At 38.8% G+C, this 17946-nt stretch overlaps 1 protein-coding gene across 1 annotated transcript in view; it reads right to left on the bottom strand.

Moving 5' to 3' along the window:
* LOC137653533 (nonsense-mediated mRNA decay factor SMG9-like) overlaps positions 1-17946 on the bottom strand; it is a 44525-nt gene that overhangs the window by 14826 nt on the left and 11753 nt on the right. Inside the window, exons 2-8 of the mRNA XM_068387012.1 lie at positions 13459-13874; positions 12512-12594; positions 9329-9527; positions 4375-4554; positions 3136-3427; positions 2033-2183; positions 1798-1897 (exon numbers count right to left, since the gene is read on the bottom strand). Of these exons, the coding sequence (XP_068243113.1) occupies positions 1798-1897; positions 2033-2183; positions 3136-3427; positions 4375-4554; positions 9329-9527; positions 12512-12594; positions 13459-13874 (1421 nt within the window). The remainder of the gene's footprint in view (positions 1-1797; positions 1898-2032; positions 2184-3135; positions 3428-4374; positions 4555-9328; positions 9528-12511; positions 12595-13458; positions 13875-17946) is intronic.

The raw sequence follows: 17946 nt of genomic DNA on the forward strand, positions 1-17946 counted from the left end.
CTGCATATAGCAACGACCAAAACTCTTCATTTCTGATTCCTTCACTGTACCAGGGCTGGGTCGGTTCTCGGTACTGCATTATCTCTCACACTAATGTGAGGAGATTGGATGAAGTCTCATGACTGGCAGAACGGTCATCCTGAACTTTGGGAAATTCTACTTTGGGGCAGGCGTAACATTAGAAGGGTCGGTGGCAGAGGGAGAGGTAAAAAATGCAGGAGAACTGGAGAGAAGGAGGTAGTAAGAAAAGAGTTTACGGTTCTTCTCCCTAACTTCAGAGTCGAGAATTTGGGGGTGACAACAAAGATCTTTTGGCAGGAGAGGTCACAGGATCCTCCTCAACAGCAAGCGAGAAAAAATCTTCCAGAGACTCCACAGGTAGAGGAGGAGATGGGGAAGGCCCAACACAAAGGTTTTCCAGCTCCAGCGTCAGCCAGCACCTTCAGGAACACAACTCGTGCAGGTTCAGGTTCTTAACTTCAAGGAAACAGCAAAGAAGTACTGACTTCATTAGGGAAAGGCAATGATCTTGCTTCCCCTAACCCCCTTGTGAATTCATCCATTAGAGGCATGACAGGTCAAGAAGAGGAAGGACAGAAAAAGGAGCTAAAGAGCTCCTTCGGCATTAACTTGAGTATTGCCACATCTGAAGCCAAAACATACCTCCTAGTTGTCATCTTGCCAAAATCTAACCACTGCAGAGGAAGCCATGACCTGCAATGATGCTTAACAGCCAGCAGGGGCAGTAAGGACATCAGTACAGCTTGCTGCATAAATTAAAAGCGAGTGCAACTCTGACTGTCGAGTGGAAAGGGCTTACCTTCCACATGCCAGTAACTATTATTATCATTATCATAATTGCTAGCTAAGCTACAGCCCTAGTTGGCAAAGCAAGATGCTGTGAGCATAAGGGCACCAACAGGGAAAATACCCCAGTGAAGAAAGGAAATAATCAAACTTCAAGAGAAGTAATGAACAAAATTAAAATACTTTATGAACAGTAACATCAAAATTAGATCTTTCATATATAAACCATAGAAAATTAAAAATAAATAAAAGGAAGAGACTTAACATAGAATAGTGCCTCCCAAGTGTACCCTCAAGAGAGAGAACTCTACCCCCAATAAAGTGGACTTATTTCTTCTGAAGACATTCGGCATTAAGATTTTTTTTTTTTTTTTTTTTTTGTCTCTGACAAGCCAAGTCTCTTTTTTTTAAATCAAAGACCATGGTACACACGCTATGGCACAAAGCAAGATTAGAGAACAATGGTTTGATTTTAAAGTGTCCTTCTCCTAGAGGAGCTGTTTACCATGGCTAAATTCTCTTCTACCCTTACCAAGAGGAAAGTAACCCCTGCACAATTACAGCGCAATAGTTATCCTCATGAGTGAAGAAGAATTGTTTAGTAATCTCAGTGATGTCAGTTGTATGAGGACAGAAGAATGTGGAAGGTATAGGTCAGTATTCGGTGTATTTGTAGGCAAATGAAAAATAAGTCGTAACCAGAGAGAGGGATCCAATGTAGTACTGTCTGGCCAGCCAAAGAACCCAATAACACTCTAGTGGTGGTATCTCAACGTAGTTAAAGGTTTAACAACCATTGTAGAAGAGCTGAAATCATACTTTTATTGAAGGATGATGTTTGTATTTGTATGGGAACAAACATTTTATATTCTGGAATAAAGTTTAAGATTATTCATACTAGGGAAATACCAACATCTATTGGTAAGATTAACAATGCATGAAGAACTCAAATGCAAAATAAAGGAGTATGTAAAATTAAGATATATTTACCAAGATTTCTCAGTTAAAGTAAGGTGAGTGAGAGGCAAACGGCGCATGCTAAGCACCTGACGTCTCATCTCTTGTATAGCCTCAGCAAATGGAGCTGGATCTGGAAAATAGTTATGTATGGAAATTATATACTTTAACATTGTCAACACAAAAACTACTCTCATCATAAGTTACATAATTATTTTACTTTAAAAACAGACTTGATTAAAGTCTGAAAGATAAAAGCAATACTTACTCTGCTGAGAATGGAATTCTGGTAGCAGAAATAGGTTGACAAGATTTCCACATGATGTCTCTGATAGGGGAGCATAAGTAAGACTGTTGCAGCTACCAACATGTGACTCACTCTCTAAACAGGAACCCAGGAATGTCTCTTGATAAATACCCTAGAAAAAATATTTATATAAATTACTCCCTAAAAGAATACACCTATCATGTCCATCAGAATCATACAAACATACTAAGCTCAAGTAGCACAGAATATGCAATCAGGGTAGTGTCAAATAAAGAAAAAATAAATAAAACCTCCATAATATTAAACCCTTGCTGAATAAAGGTAAGAATCAATGGCTTTATATAAAATACAAGAAATACCAAGATAATCTATTGTACAATAAATCCACTTCCTACTGAAATACAAAAGATAAGAACGTAAGAATTATCTGACCAAGAACCAGGGTAAATTCATTTACCTGAGGAGTGGAAAAGGTTTGTGACTCGTGATTTTGTTTCTACATGATCAAAGTCTCACAAAAGCAGGTCCTACAAAATTTCAGTGGTAGGCATCTGTGTTACAGATGTCAAATGTATCCAAAAAATTATTCTAAATCTTATTGGGATCATTTTGAAAAGAAACTCTTTTGTTACAAGTTTAATTAGATAAGGAACTATAGTCAATGGGATGGGATATGGTCATGATCACGAGCAAATGGCGGCCATGTTGATGACGTTAGATCATATGTGCAAACCACTAAAATTTTTCAATGCTCTCTGTTCTGACTTTTTAGGAATTTAAAAAGACAGAATGCACCCTCAAACCTTTTGCCCTTGTTAGAAATAAATAAAAATCATGGCTCTTGAACTAAAGGGGCTTTCAGTGATAAAAACCTGTATGCAGTAAACAAAAATTTGTTTAAACTTAATTTCATGAATATTTCATTATGCACAAATAGGTGTAGGATTACCTTTAGGGGTATATATTTAAATTAGCTCAATGGTGTTAGGAAAAACAGAAAACTGAAAACAATGCCATATGGTATTTGATGGATTTGGGCTGGATAATTACGTTAAACTTGATAACTTTTTCAATTAATAATCCATAAGGACATCAGTACTCACTTGCATCTGCTTCAACATTGAAGGTGTGAAGTGATGAGCTGGAGAGTGATTATGTACAAAGACTACATGGGGGAAATACTGCTGAGAGTCTTCACTCCCAGTTGGTGTTCCTTGGCTGGAGGAGGAAGATGGAGTTGATGATGATGAAGGCTTCATCATTTCACATGTTTGCAAGAGGCGCATGAGGTTGGGTTCAATGCCCGAATCTTGGACGAGGACGACAACGTGAGCAATACTCATCACCAGTGTGAGTAATTGCAACGATTCTATCTCCATTAAATTCTCAGTAGAACTGCAAAACCAAGTGATTTCACAATTTATTGGGTACGAATGTAGTGTTATTTTCTCGACACCTAATCTTGAACCCCCAGTAAATATCATTAGACAAGATTAAAAGATATTATCCCTTGAAGCTACATGATTATTTAGAATAGCCAAACCCTTTTAACAATAAAATACTTTGAAAAAATGATGGGATATCTCAATCCCTCTTTCTCTCTCTCTCTCTCTCTCTTTGGAGGGCAGGGTAGAAATGTATTTCGGTCACCAGAAGAAATGAGTTTTGTTCATCGTATGTACGCCCTATAATGATACATTATCATAAGAAAAAAAACATTTTTCCTTTACATTTCTGTATAATGTAAGGTCACTTACCAACGAGTAGTTTTAATCTTTCAATGGCTATCTATCATGCAATTATTACACAATCACATAACTTTACAAATATAAAAGTTTTTTACACAGACTCACAGTGCTTTACCATTATTTACATTAAAATAATGAAGCAAAAAGAATTTGAAAAGTTATTATCACTTAGAATAGAAATACTTTTTTGGTGGTTTAGTGAAATACAATAGAAAATAAAACAAACTTATGAAATATTTATTCTGTAATCATCAGTAAAACAAATAAATATGGAAATGTTGGTTATCATAGAGTAAGAGCTCATGTATATCAATGGTGAGAAATCTTGTACACAGCTACGGAGGGCAGATCCTGTGCCTCATAATGAAGGTGTTAATTCACTGGTTTATATAGGACATTTTGCCCAGATTTCATATACTTTTTAAAGGCTTTCAATAATTTTTCTCTTCTCTAATGGCCCAACTCCTTATACATTAAGATTATATACTGAGCTGATAGTCTTATTTTTACATCAATATAAAAAAATATGAAATATTTTGCCTTGGTTAAAACATTTTTCAGTATAATATACAAATATCATGTAACTGAACTCACTTGTATTCTGAAGTGCATTTTTTATCCTGAGAGATGAGGCGATCCATGATAGAAGGAGACAGGAGGGGCTGACAATCTAAGACAAACAGACGCTGAGTGGTGATGTAGATGTCAACACCATTGGTGCCATGACAGCCTGACATAATCTGCTCTAGGCTCTCTGGTCTAAATACGCAGGACCTTTGGGTTAAACAGAAGCAGGATGAAAATAATTCAAGGCAGTTAAAATCATAAAACAAGCACCCTCATTTCTAAGACATCAAGAGATTTTGTTTTATGTAGTTTATGAGTGCCAAACCATTAGGGAATATACACATCCAAGTAATAATACTGCAAAACCTTTAAACAGAAAAATGACAAATTTGGAAGCAATTTGTATTATTCTTAATGATACAAAAACTGTAGCTACTTGTAGAGATTATACTTTCGGTGAAGCTGCATGGCTAGCCATAAGATTTTTAGCAAGGTGTAAACTACCCTACCTCTAGTTAATGGGAGGGGTTATCCTCTACCCCCCCTACACACACCCACACCTGTGTTGTCTCATCACTTTTTATTGCAGGCAGGTCTTATTGGGGGACATGATAGCGAGAAAATTTGTATAAATAGCTACAGGTTTGTATCATTAGGAAAAACACAAATTACTTCGTGTTTTCATTTGTTCCAACACTAAATACAAACCCTCACTATTTATAGGAGTGTGAGAGTCCGAACAAACTGGCTGGTCTTTGACCCGGAGTTTTTGCGTACATGCTCCGCACGTAACTGAGAAACCCTGACACCTCGTTAAACAATTCGTGCAAAACACGATTAGTGGCCTAAGCAATTTGTGTGTGTGTGTGATACTAGCAGTGTGACTAGTCTAGGTAAGAATTTTCAGAAACGTAAGAATCTTAGAATCAAACAAAGACGTCAACCAATACCACCTCACCGGGGGTATGGGGACGTAACAAGACATCTCTCTATATCAGGTTACACAATGGAAATGGTTCTATATGCAGACAGCAGAGGCCAGCTTTGCAGAGTTGCGTAGGTGCTGTTAACCAGTCTGTCTCCTGCCCGGGTCCTGTAGAGACAAAAAAAAATTAGAAATCCCTCCTGTTGAACCACCTAGGATCTGGCTGCCCCAGAAGAGGTTGGATTCGAAGGATTTCTATGCAGGCTTGACGAATCAGAGTGATACGGTGACCCACGAGACATAACCACTGGTGCCTGAAAGTGCGTCTTGAAACCCATCGTTCTGCGGAAACTTCTGCAGGCTGATGACAATGAACATATCTAAGGATCCCCATTTCTGATAAGAAAGCCGGGATATCTTTCGAGATTTACTTCAATCCTCGGATCGTGGTAAACTCGAGGAGTTGTCTTGGTGGTGATGAAGGTAAGGCACAAAGTCTGTTAGGATCAGCTAGTCGCCCCAAAGTCTTTGGAGAACAAAGCTAATCTAGTAGGAACCGGTTGGCACTAGGGTAAAAACTCTCATGAAAATCTGAGATGCAGTCAAAACTGAAGCACTACACCTCAACATGGAATGATTGTATGAATGAAGATACAGTCGGGTCTCGTTAATCGTGGTTTCTTGCGGCCAAGGAGAAAAAAAAAAATTGTGATGATTATTCACCAAACATCAAGAATTTGATTTCTAATAGTTGGCAACAACATTGGGATGGCCAAGAACAATGCAATACCTATTAAATAAAAATTCTCATTAAAATCGCGATAAAATTGAAGGTGGGCGATGATTTCAAATAGCCTGCGTTACTTTACATTGGGAGCACTTAGCCACTACCTATCTCTACAGCTATCTCTACACCAGGCTGGTCCTAGCTCTCTGTGAACAGTGTATATCCATTTACTGTGGTAAATAATTACAGCTATATTTGAAATAAACCAGACTTTGATTGAACTTGTGTTTCACTTACCTGTATCCAATAATAATGCATGTAATACAATATTCACATTTTAGTATCACTTGCAATTAAAAACAGCTTATTATAATCTCATGCATTATTTACATTCAAATTGGCTAATCAAATCTGCCTACTCCGTCGTCAACCTATATTCACTCTCACGATATTATCCCATTGAAATGACAACTCACTTTCACAGAATTACCTCGCTGATATAATCCATCATGCATATTCATATGAAATCTCCTTAACGTTATTATTGTCCGTCACTTATTATTATATCCTTAATCCTTTTCCAAATTCCCTCCCAAATCCCTTTTGTACATTTACTTTGCTCTCCCACACACACATCTACAACGTATCTTTACAATTCCTTTGATTCTCTTTTTTTTTAGCAATTTCATTCATCTTCTCTTTTCTAGCATTCATTCGTCATTTTCATTTTATAAATCATTCTAAGCCCCTTTCTTATCCCGCATCCACGTATTCCCATTTCTATCTTTCCTTCCTTCTCGCATTTCCCAAATTCATGGTTTTCGCTAATTTATTTGAATTAACGTAGATTTGGCAGAGGGGACGTGCAAGAACAAGGAACCTGGCTACCTGCCTCCCAACCCCCGGTCTCATGTCTATGGCTCCCTTTGTCATTGTTTCGTTCTTCTCTCGCTGTTCTCCTTGGTGTTTCACTTAACTATATCCAATAATAATGCATTTATTATTCACATTTTAGTATTGCTTTTATAATTAAAAACAGCAAATTATCTTATGCATTGTTTACATTCAAATCAGCTGATCAATCTTTCCTAGTCCGTCGTCAACCTCAATTTTCAGATCAAATAACTCCCTTTCTATTAAAAGGCATGCTACCGAAGGATATTTCATATTTACGAAAAGAAACAATCATTACTTAATCTATTATTTTCTAATTAGCATATTAATTCCAATAGTTTTATTTGAAATGCGCGCACACGCACGCACGCACACACACGCGCACACACACGCGCGCACACACGCGCGCACACACGCGCGCACACACACGCGCGCACACACGCGCGCACACACGCGCGCACACACACGCGCGCACACACACGCGCGCACACACACGCGCGCACACACACGCGCGCACACACACGCGTGCACACAGAGAGAGAGAGAGAGAGAGAGAGAGAGAGAGAGAGAGAATATCACAGGTTTACATAAACAATTGAGATTTGACACTCATTCCGAGAATAAGGAAAAGAACCGCACAAAATGCCAAAGGAGGGTCAGTAACAAACGACCATTTGTCGTCGTGACCAAGAGCTGAACAAGAATGCTTAAAATAGCATTACTCACCAAAGTGCTGGTGGGTTTGTGACACAACCATACAATGTGTTGCCATACCCACAATAATTCTTCAAATCTGGTCATAAGAAGACTTGCACCAGAGTTTACCCAATAATGATGAGGGTTTGTATCCGCCCAGGAATAAAATATTTTTTATACAATTTTCTTCTAAGGGGTATCAACTGAGTAAAATAGATTTAAAATTAAAAAGAAAATTCTTCTTAAATAGTGGTTGTTGAAATTCATCTGAAATCAATAAAAAGAACACTAAAAATAATTGGTAAAGATATAAAATGGTGCAACAAACTGTTGGTAGAAAATACAATTGCTGTTTTAATGTATTCTGGGGTGTATTACTTTTATTATAATGGTTCTTGGGGGAAATCCATAGTTTTTGAGTTATGTTGGGTCGACTACCATTTCCGAAATGTTATAACTTTCGGGTCGAGTATCATCATCAATGATGTTCAAAACACTGGAATATATTGTGTACCACTCTAATTGTGTACTGTATTTAAATGAACTTTATTAAACTTTTTATCCTTACGACAATAAACTTAAAACATTATACTGTATTACAATAAAATAGGAGTTGACAGTAATCAAAACCCGAAACACAATCAAAACTGGAACTTTTGTTTCAGCGCTTCTACATGAAAAGAAGAGAGGAATTTTCAATCCTGTTTTCTATGAGTCGGTTGTAGCTAGAGTCGTACCACAAAAACCTTTATACATAATCGAGTGTATTTACCTGTATGTTTGTACGTAAAAGAAACACTAATTACGCAATGGTTTCTGTTCTGTCGCATAATTTCACTGCTCCTCTGTTCTGGCAAGCGGACCATGTTTTGCTAAGCACGTCAGACCCGTAGACTTGGCAATAATTTAATTATCTAATCAATCACATAGTTCCAACTGGTTTTTGCTTGGCTATGACTCTCTACGTTGGCATTTTAACGTACTGTAATTTCAGTGCTCCTCTGTTCTGGCAAGCGGACCACATTTCGATGCACGCGTTAGCTCCGTGGGCTAGTATTTTAAGTGTTAATTTAATACCTAAGTAACTACACAGTCCCAACTGGTTTCTGCTCGGCCTTAGCTCGCTACGCTCATGGTTTAACAAAGGGGCGAGTTCAAAGGGGAGTTTTAGTTTTGGGCCTCGCATTGTAGTAGAACATGGACTTGGCTTCCATTTCCCATTATCAGACTAAATTTATCAAATACATTTCTACCATAAACACTCATTATTAACATTATAAATAAAACAAGCGCTGTAATCAAATTAAAAATTCCAATACCTAAAACAAACAACCAAGAGGTTATATATAACGTTGGGCCTTTATTCTGTTCAAATAAGTAACTTAGTATAGAAGCACCATCTATGAGTGTTTTCCTGAAGTGCCAGGTAAACGGAGGCTTATACAATATGGAATGATAAATTCGTTAATAGAGGTTTCCGACAGTATTGAAAATAGTTTATTTGCATATTGCATTCAAAATAGTGTATTTGCAAAGATCTTTTCAATTATGTCCTAACTAATATCAAACCATTTTATAGTTGAACCCTATAAATTATCATAAAATGCAATCCAAGCTAAAATCCTTGTTGGAAATCACCTAATAAGTAAAATAACTATAACTATAAACCAAGGACCAAAATGATGAAATAAATACTGTACTCTACATGCAAGTAGAAGCTCCTGGACACCAAAACTCACCTGGTTTTGTTTATATCTACATCAGGGTTAACAAAAAGGGATGCCAAGGATGATTTACCAACTCCCTGCGTCCCCATCATGGCAACAACAAGGAAGTTACTTTGATCTAAAAGATATGGACTCAAATCATCGCACAGGGTCAAACTTTCATCCAAAAGACGAGTCGGCCCCTTCATGATTCTCTCTGGCATCAAAGATGCTGAAAATTCAAATTGAAAAATTATTGGCATTTTCCTAATAAATATCTCTAAAATATAATGTGAATACTCAAAAATACTTTAAACAAGCCATTTTATCATTATGTTGCATATCAACAGGAAAATAAAAATCATCATGCACTGAGATTACATGGAAGTCACCTAACATTAAAACAAACACTTCTATAGCATTATGAGAGTAGTTACAACAGTAAAATTTTGATGATAGAATTCATCATTTCCATAACCATGTACCATTCCCAAGGTTAATATCTATTAAGTAAAAGCTTTTCAACCTTAAAATAATATACAACCTCTCACTTGCTATATTTCTCCCCTTTAGGGACTATCAAATACAATTCAAGTCTTACAACTGGGTTATCATTATTAAAGGGTGGAAATTTACCAACCACATAAATCAAACTTGACTTCTAAAAGCTGGCCTGAATAAATTTGGGATAAAATACATATATTAAATTTAAATGAAACAAAAACATGTTAAAAGATTAAAACATATAAATATCTATTAAACCAATTTCTTGAAAATATCTAACCAAACAATAATTCTCGAGTTTTAAAAATAGTACAATCAGAAAATGTGTCATACTTATTGCATTTGGAGACTGATTAATGAGATGTGCACATCAATAACCCATGGATCAATCTTGTAGGACCAATTAGTAATCTTGTTAAAATTACTTGAGTCATTTCATCCCTCTAACGTAAGGATTCCCATGGTGAGAAAACTAGTTTTATTTGTTTCATTTCATTATTTCCTTGTTCATTATTCCCAATATTTTGCCATCTTGTTAACACATGATACTTCATAGTAATTATGTAGTCTTTAACAGGAAGTTTAATGCCAAGTTGTGATAAACCTATGCTGATTTAGCAGTGGCATCCACCTTTTCATTACAAATTACTCTAACCTGGGCTGGAATCCAACATATTTCAATAATTACCCCTTTTATCATTACTATTACTGTATTATTATTACTAGGCAAGCTACAACCCTAGTTGGAAAAGCAGGATGCCATAAGCCCAAGGGTTCCAACAGGGAAAAATACTGCAGTGAGGAAAGGAAATACTGTAAAGAAATAAACAAGAGTAGTATTAAGAAAAAAAAAAATTAAGAACAGTAATAACATTAAAATAGATTTTTTATATATAAACTACAAAACCCCCAAAAACAAAGAGGAAGGGAAGTAAGATAGAAGTGTGCCCAAGTGTACCCTCAAGCAGGAGAACTCTACCCCCCAAGACATTGGAAGACCATGGTACAGAGGCTATGGTACTACCCAAGACTAGAGAACAATGGTTTGATTTGAGTGTCCTTCTCCTAGAAGAGCTACTTCCCATGGCTAAAGTGTCTTTCCAACCCTTATCCGCACATTGTGAAGAGAACCTAGGTCTAATTTGTGGAGGTAGAAGGGTGTGGATCGAAGAGACGGAATAGGAACACAAGCGGTTAAAACTGGCTACATGGTCTGGAGAAGCCTGGTTACAATGTCGAGTTGGGGGGGGAGAAGAGAACTTAATGTCCTTCTCAACTGGAGTACAAGAGAAGTCGATTCATGCAATTTATACAGTACTCTCCAAGAAAGCGTTCCATTTTATCTGAAGCAGAGGTGTGAGGATCAGGTCGATGCCTATAAACTTATAGTAGCTCCTGGGGTGCTAGAGGTCTCGAACACGTAAGGACTGCAACTAACAGATGTTATGACTCCTGGGCAGAAGGAGCAACCATAGGAAAAGGAGGATAAAGATTAGAGCGTTGTTTCCTATCTGAAGATTGATGCAAGGGAGAACCTCCTCTAACTGAAGCATCATGTTTACAGACAGCCAAATAACATGGAGAATAAGCCGAATGGTGAATATCACCCTCAAACTTAAAGGCTAGAGGGGAAGACGGAGACCTTTGTAGAAAGGACTAAGTACTCGCAGATCAATGATCCACTGGAGGAACAGCTGGGAGGAGCACACTAGAAGCAGCATGATCATCCAAAACGAGAACACTGGAGAGCGTTGCACATTCGCTTTCATTTAAAATTAGAATGTTGGGGCATATCCGGTATGATTGTAGAACAACAGACATACCTCAAAAAACTTGTGGGAGAGCAGACTATATACTGTACATTGTAGGAGCGGACACACTGTTGACTCCAAACAGACTCTTCGTTGGTGTTACAAACATGATACAATATGTTGCCCTTTGTGTACCCGTGTTGACGACCCCTTAGGAGAGAAGGCCACAGTAACCTCTCTACCTGGAGATGAGAGACCCAAAGATCCTTGAGGGATAAGAAGCATGCCCGGCTTTCCCAAGGATTAAGGGGAATATGTTCCCAACAATGGATATTGGGGAATATCAGGCAAGAGCCAATTTAGTTTGTGCACAACAGCAAGTTGGCAAGGTATATGCTTCAGTGTCTGTTCATGCCAAGTTCAGTACATGTAGCATGCAGAGGAGAGATTTCTGGGACGTACCCAGAAAAATCCCTCTGAAAACCCTGACATTGCATGAATTCACGAACTTATGGATTTTGGGCAATACAGTCCATTACTGGACACAGGGTATGAGGGGCTTTGGGCTTTATCTCATGTAACAAACTATGAATGAAGTACTCAACATAAAATTGCATTTCAAAAGCAGAATACATACTTTGCTAGCACTGAACTATATACAGTACATAAAAAAAACTAACAAAGATGGCATGAGAGGAGTCTTGGATGAGGGCTTCTGTGCCAACATGCAGTTTCAACACAACAGTACAACTCAAAATACCAGACCGGTTGGTCACAGGAAGGATATCAGCATTGAGAAAGTTTCATTGCTTATTCTAAGGTTGATAAGCTCACATTCCACAGATATTAGCCTTACGACTCACAGGTAAGCTTCATTAAATTAACTAAAAGATAAAAAGCTCAATTTCCAATTGGAAGAATATAAATTACTTGCAAACACTAAATAACCAAAATTCCTTACCCTCCATCATCAATGGCTTTGAAGCAATTTGGAAATGCTGAGTAGTAGATGAACTCCCAGACGCATTTGGCACCGAATCCTTCCTGTTGAACAATATAAATGGAAAATAATACCTTTTGTCAACATAATACTGTGAAATACATTTTGTTCACGCAGGATGAATTTTTACTTATTTCGCGCAAAATACTTTGCACGAATTTACGTACACACCATCATAAAGGTAACACCCGAAAAATGGGCATATTACTTTTGCCTCTCACTTATTATGTTTCAACTGAATAATCTACCTTATTGGCCAACACTGATAATAATGCTTTTACTTACTAATTTAGTATTATTCCTTTTATTTTTTCATGTTTCTTTCAAAAGTGTACACGTAAATAATTATTGTCGTCATCTGTGTATCGAAACTATGTAGAACTAATGATATCATAACGTAATATAATAACTAATTAGAAGATCTCTATTTTTTTATCAGCAATCAGTAAAAGATAACATGCAATGATTAAAATGTTTACATGTACTAATAAACTACTAGTATGCACTTTTGTGACAAATCCTTTCACCATGTGTATGACATGATTATTACAGCCCTGTTTTTGTGAAAGCTAAGACAGTGTCTTTATTTTAGTTCCATTTCCCTGCGAGGTCAACTACTTTACTATAACAGTGGACATGTCAGTTTGTTACTACCAAACAAACCGTTCTCATTGATGTGTATCCATATAACAGTAGATGATTATGCAAACGTTCTGTTTAAGGATATGGCTTGGGGTGAAACTGCTATGGTTGAAATTGAAAAGATGCAAATTTACGACTGCATGAACATTGAATTTTCGACTTTTGCGTGAACTTTCATGCCAGCAAATATAAATAACACAGTAAGCAAATCCAAACATTATTTCTCCATTACTAACTAAACAACTTAAATCTCATCAGATCATTACCTTGCCGTTGTCACTGCAGGATTTGGCGATGTTGATCGCTGTTCACTTGTACTACGGGTTCTTGAAAGAATCACAGGTGTGGAAGCCAAAACTCCACTAGGGCTTTGTGAGCTTTCATTGTCTCCCCCCTCAGCATCCACCAGGCGTCCAGGTGGACGCCCAGAATCCCGTGAAAATATGGCACTCCTGGCATTATCATTCAATCGCAAAACACCACCACTGCCAAGGCTCCCCCTCTTTTCCCAGTCATCATGATACCTGGATCCACGCTTTTCCCAACTTGTAGGGTGAGGATGATCATAATGATTAGAATAACTGCTGGAACCTCCTTTATATTCGTGGGGAGGCTTGCCCAAAACATGAATCACTGGTGCCCGCATACTGTCAGGGAGGAAAGTCTCAAATTCCCGATCAGGCTGCAATGTAAAAGTGAATACTGTATATAGCTGATGATTCAACATAAAATAGTCTGGGTCAAATACATATGGTTAAAAGTTTGAGAAAAAATTTACAAGTAACATACAGTGAGAAGAACAATTCAAAAATAACTTGTCTAAACACAGCGCAAAAGGCAATAGTAGAAAAATTTTGGTAAAGAGATATGAACAAAGGAAAATGTGTCAGGTGCCAATGTTAATAAACCATGAAGAAATAAGAAACAACCTGAGAAAATAAGTGAATGAGTGTGACAAAGCCATTTATATTCAGGCAGTAATAATGGGACTAGAGTACCCCCATACAATTATAAATCAAATATAAAAAGTTGTGACAAAAATTAGGTCAAGCACTATTTTTTTTTTTACTTATCCTAACTATACAAACCCGAGTCCTCTAGAAAAAATTAATTTTAAAAGGTTATGATTTGCTCCTACTACAAACCCTCATCCTTAAATAGGGGAGACATTTCCAAGCCGACTGGTTTAAAATCCTGGGATGTCTGAACAATTGGTCTTGGAGAAGTGTGGAGTGCTGACTCCTTCCAGTTACTAACAAAACTGAGAAAAGATTCTCAGGTGATCGGCTAAGTTTCAGCACAAAGGCAGACTGTCAGGGAATAACCTATATCCTCACGTCTGGATTCTTAGCTGAATTGAAAGTACTATAATGAGTTACAGTATACATTCCTGTGTATCTCCCCTTTTGTAAGAAAGATGGAGAAGATACCTGTATATATATTTCCTAGAGCAGTTGCTTGTTATGGAAGCTTACCTGCATCAACATCCAATCAAGTAATAACGGCAAAACCGTTGCATCCCAAGAGGGGAAAGAAAAAAGGAAAAATGTGTTAGACATTTTCACCTCTATCCTAGACTACTATCATGACCTTTATCTTAGAAGAGATGCTTCTTCTCCTGTGGAGGAGCTAGGCAAGTTACACAACTTGCTGAGCAGCAATCACAGGGCCTAACGAAAACGTGTCAGACATGTGAGTATACTTCCACATATAGTGGCCTGTGAAGGTTGTCTGGCATTTCCAGTCTCCTCCTTTCATAACTTGCACCACTGTAAGGTTCTTGAATTGAACCAATTCCCGACTTTGAATTCATGAGCGTGTGCTTGAGGCAGTCCTTTCGGATCTTCCAGTGACTTGGAGTACTCTCCCCTAATGGTTTCCCTGAGCCAGAATATGGTATTCCCAGAGCTTTCCTTCTTCAACCAAACAAACAAACAGGTCTTGGATCTGTGGCCTGAAAGACCAAGTTTACTTTAAGTAGCATCTAAGCACCCTCACGGGACAGAGAAGCAAATCCCCAAGATCTTTAGTCGCAGCCTTAAGGGATAAGGTGGAGGAAGTCTCAAACATGAGTTCTTAACCGGCAGGATTCTGAAGTTTTGCCACAAACTCAGGAACGAAGGAAAAGCAGACTTTCTCTATCCCTCTAGATGACTTATAACATCATGAGATACCACAAAGCTCACTTACAAACTTTGCCATGGCAAAGGCAAGGAAAAATGATATTTTAATTATAAAATAAATTTTTGAATATACTTACCCGGTGAATATATAATAGCTGCTGCTCCAGCGGCTCGACAGAAAAACACACAAAAACTCGCGAGCGATCGCTATGAAGGTTGCGGGTGTGCCCACCAGCGCCAACTATCGGCCAGATACCGCATATGCATGTAAACAAGCCTCAATTCTTCTCGTCCCGCTGCGACTCTATTGGGGAGGAAGGGAGGGCCTTTAATTTATATATTCACCGGGTAAGTATATTCAAAAATTTATTTTATAATTAAAATATCATTTTTAAATATTTAACTTAGCAGGTGAATATATAATAGCTGATTCACACCCATGGTGGTGGGTAGAGACCAGAGTTAATTAAGTTTACAGCGTATATGCTTAGAGTTTTTGACAGTTATAACATAACAAAACCCAAATATATAGGTACCTGGTAAGGAAGTTGACTTAGACGATTACTCTGCCTTGTTAGTCTGTCTTCCTCACGAAGCCCAGCGATCCTCTTAGGATGCTGAAAGACTCCCAGGAGCTGAAGTATCAAGGGCTGCAACCCATACAACAGGACCTCATCAAACCCCTAATCTGGGCGCTCTAAAGAAATGACTTTGACCACCCGCCAAATCAACCAGGATGCGAAAGGCTTCTTAGCCTTCCGTACAACCCAAAAACAAGATTAAAAACATTTCAAGAGACAGATTAAAAAGGATATTGGAATTAGGGTAATGTAGTGGTAGAACCCTCACCCACTACTGCACTCGCTGCAACGAATGGACCCAGTGTGTAGCAGTCCTCGTAAAGAGTCTGGACATCTTTTAAGTAAAATGACGCGAATACCGACTTGCTTCTCCAAAAGGTCGCGTCCATAATACTTTGCAGAGATCTATTTTGCTTGAAGGCCACGGAGGTTGCTATAGCTCTTACTTCGTGCGTCTTAACCTTAAGCAAACATCGGTCTTTCTCATTCAAGTGAGAATGAGCCTCTCGTATTAAAAATCTGATAAAATATGACAAAGCATTCTTTGACATAGACAATGATGGTTTCTTAACTGAGCACCATAATGCCTCAGATCTACCTTGTAAGGACTTAGTACGGGCTAAGTAGAACTTAAGAGCTCTAACAGGACATAGCACTCTTTCCAGTTCGTTGCCTACGATCTCTGATAAGCAAGGAATATCAAAAGATTTAGGCCAAGGACGAGAAGGCAGTTCATTTTTGGCCAGGAAACCAAGTTGAAGTGAACAAGTGGCTTTTTCTGTAGAAAAGTCGATGTTCTTACTGAAGGCATGAAGTTCACTGACCCTTTTAGCCGAAGCCAAGCACACTAGGAAAAGTGTCTTGAGGGTGAGATCCTTCAGGGAGGCTGAATGTAATGGCTCAAACCTGTCTGACATGAGGAACCTTAGGACCACGTCCAAGTTCCATCCAGGAGTCGCCAAACGACGTTCCTTAGAGGTCTCGAAAGACTTAAGGAGATCTTTATTGTTGGAAAGATCTAAGCCTCTATGACGAAAGACCGAAGCCAACATGCTCCTGTAGCACTTAATCGTGGGAGCTGAGAGGGAGCGAACATTTCTCAGATGTAAAAGAAAATCTGCGATTTGGGCTACAGAGGTACTGGACAAGGACACAGATGCTGACTTGCACCAGTCTCGAAAGACTTCCCACTTCGACTGGTATACTCTAATGGTAGAAGCTCTCCTCGCTCTTGCAATCGCACATGCTGCCTCCTTCGAAAAGCCTCGAGCTCTTGAGAGTCTCTCGATAGTCTGAAGGCAGTCAGACGAAGAGCGGGGAGGCTTTGATGAACATTCTTTACGTGGGGCTGACGGAATAGATCTACCCTTAGAGGAAGACTTCTTGGAAAGTCTACCAGCCATCGAAGTACCTCGGTGAACCACTCTCTCGCGGGCCAGAGGGGAGCAACCAACGTCAACCTTGTCCCTTCGTGAGAGGCGAACTTCTGCAGTACCTTGTTGACAATCTTGAATGGTGGGAATGCATATAAGTCCAGATGAGACCAATCTAGTAGAAATGCGTCTATGTGTATTGCTTCTGGATCTGGGACTGGAGAGCAATAGATTGGAAGCCTCTTGGTCATCGAGGTGGCAAAGAGGTCTATGGTGGGTTGACCCCAAGTCGCCCAAAGACTCTTGCACACGTCCTTGTGGAGGGTCCATTCCGTGGGAATCACCTGACCCCTCCGACTGAGACAGTCTGCCAAGACGTTCAAGTCGCCCTGGATAAATCTCGTTAACAGGGAGATGCCTCGATTTCTTGACCAAATGAGCAGGTCCCTTGCGATCTCGTACAGCGTGAGGGAGTGTGTGCCTCCTTGCTTGGAGATGTACGCCAAAGCTGTGGTATTGTCGGAGTTGACCTCTACCACTTTGTTTCGAAGGAGACTTTCGAATTTCATCAAGGCCAAGTGGACTGCCAATAGCTCCTTGCCGTTGATGTGCATGCTCCTCTGACTTGAGGTCCACAGACCTGAGCATTCCCGACCGTCCAGGGTCGCACCCCAACC

The sequence above is a fragment of the Palaemon carinicauda genome, chromosome 1 (genome assembly GCF_036898095.1).
Source record: "Palaemon carinicauda isolate YSFRI2023 chromosome 1, ASM3689809v2, whole genome shotgun sequence".
In the NCBI taxonomy this organism is placed as follows: Eukaryota; Metazoa; Arthropoda; class Malacostraca; order Decapoda; family Palaemonidae; genus Palaemon; species Palaemon carinicauda.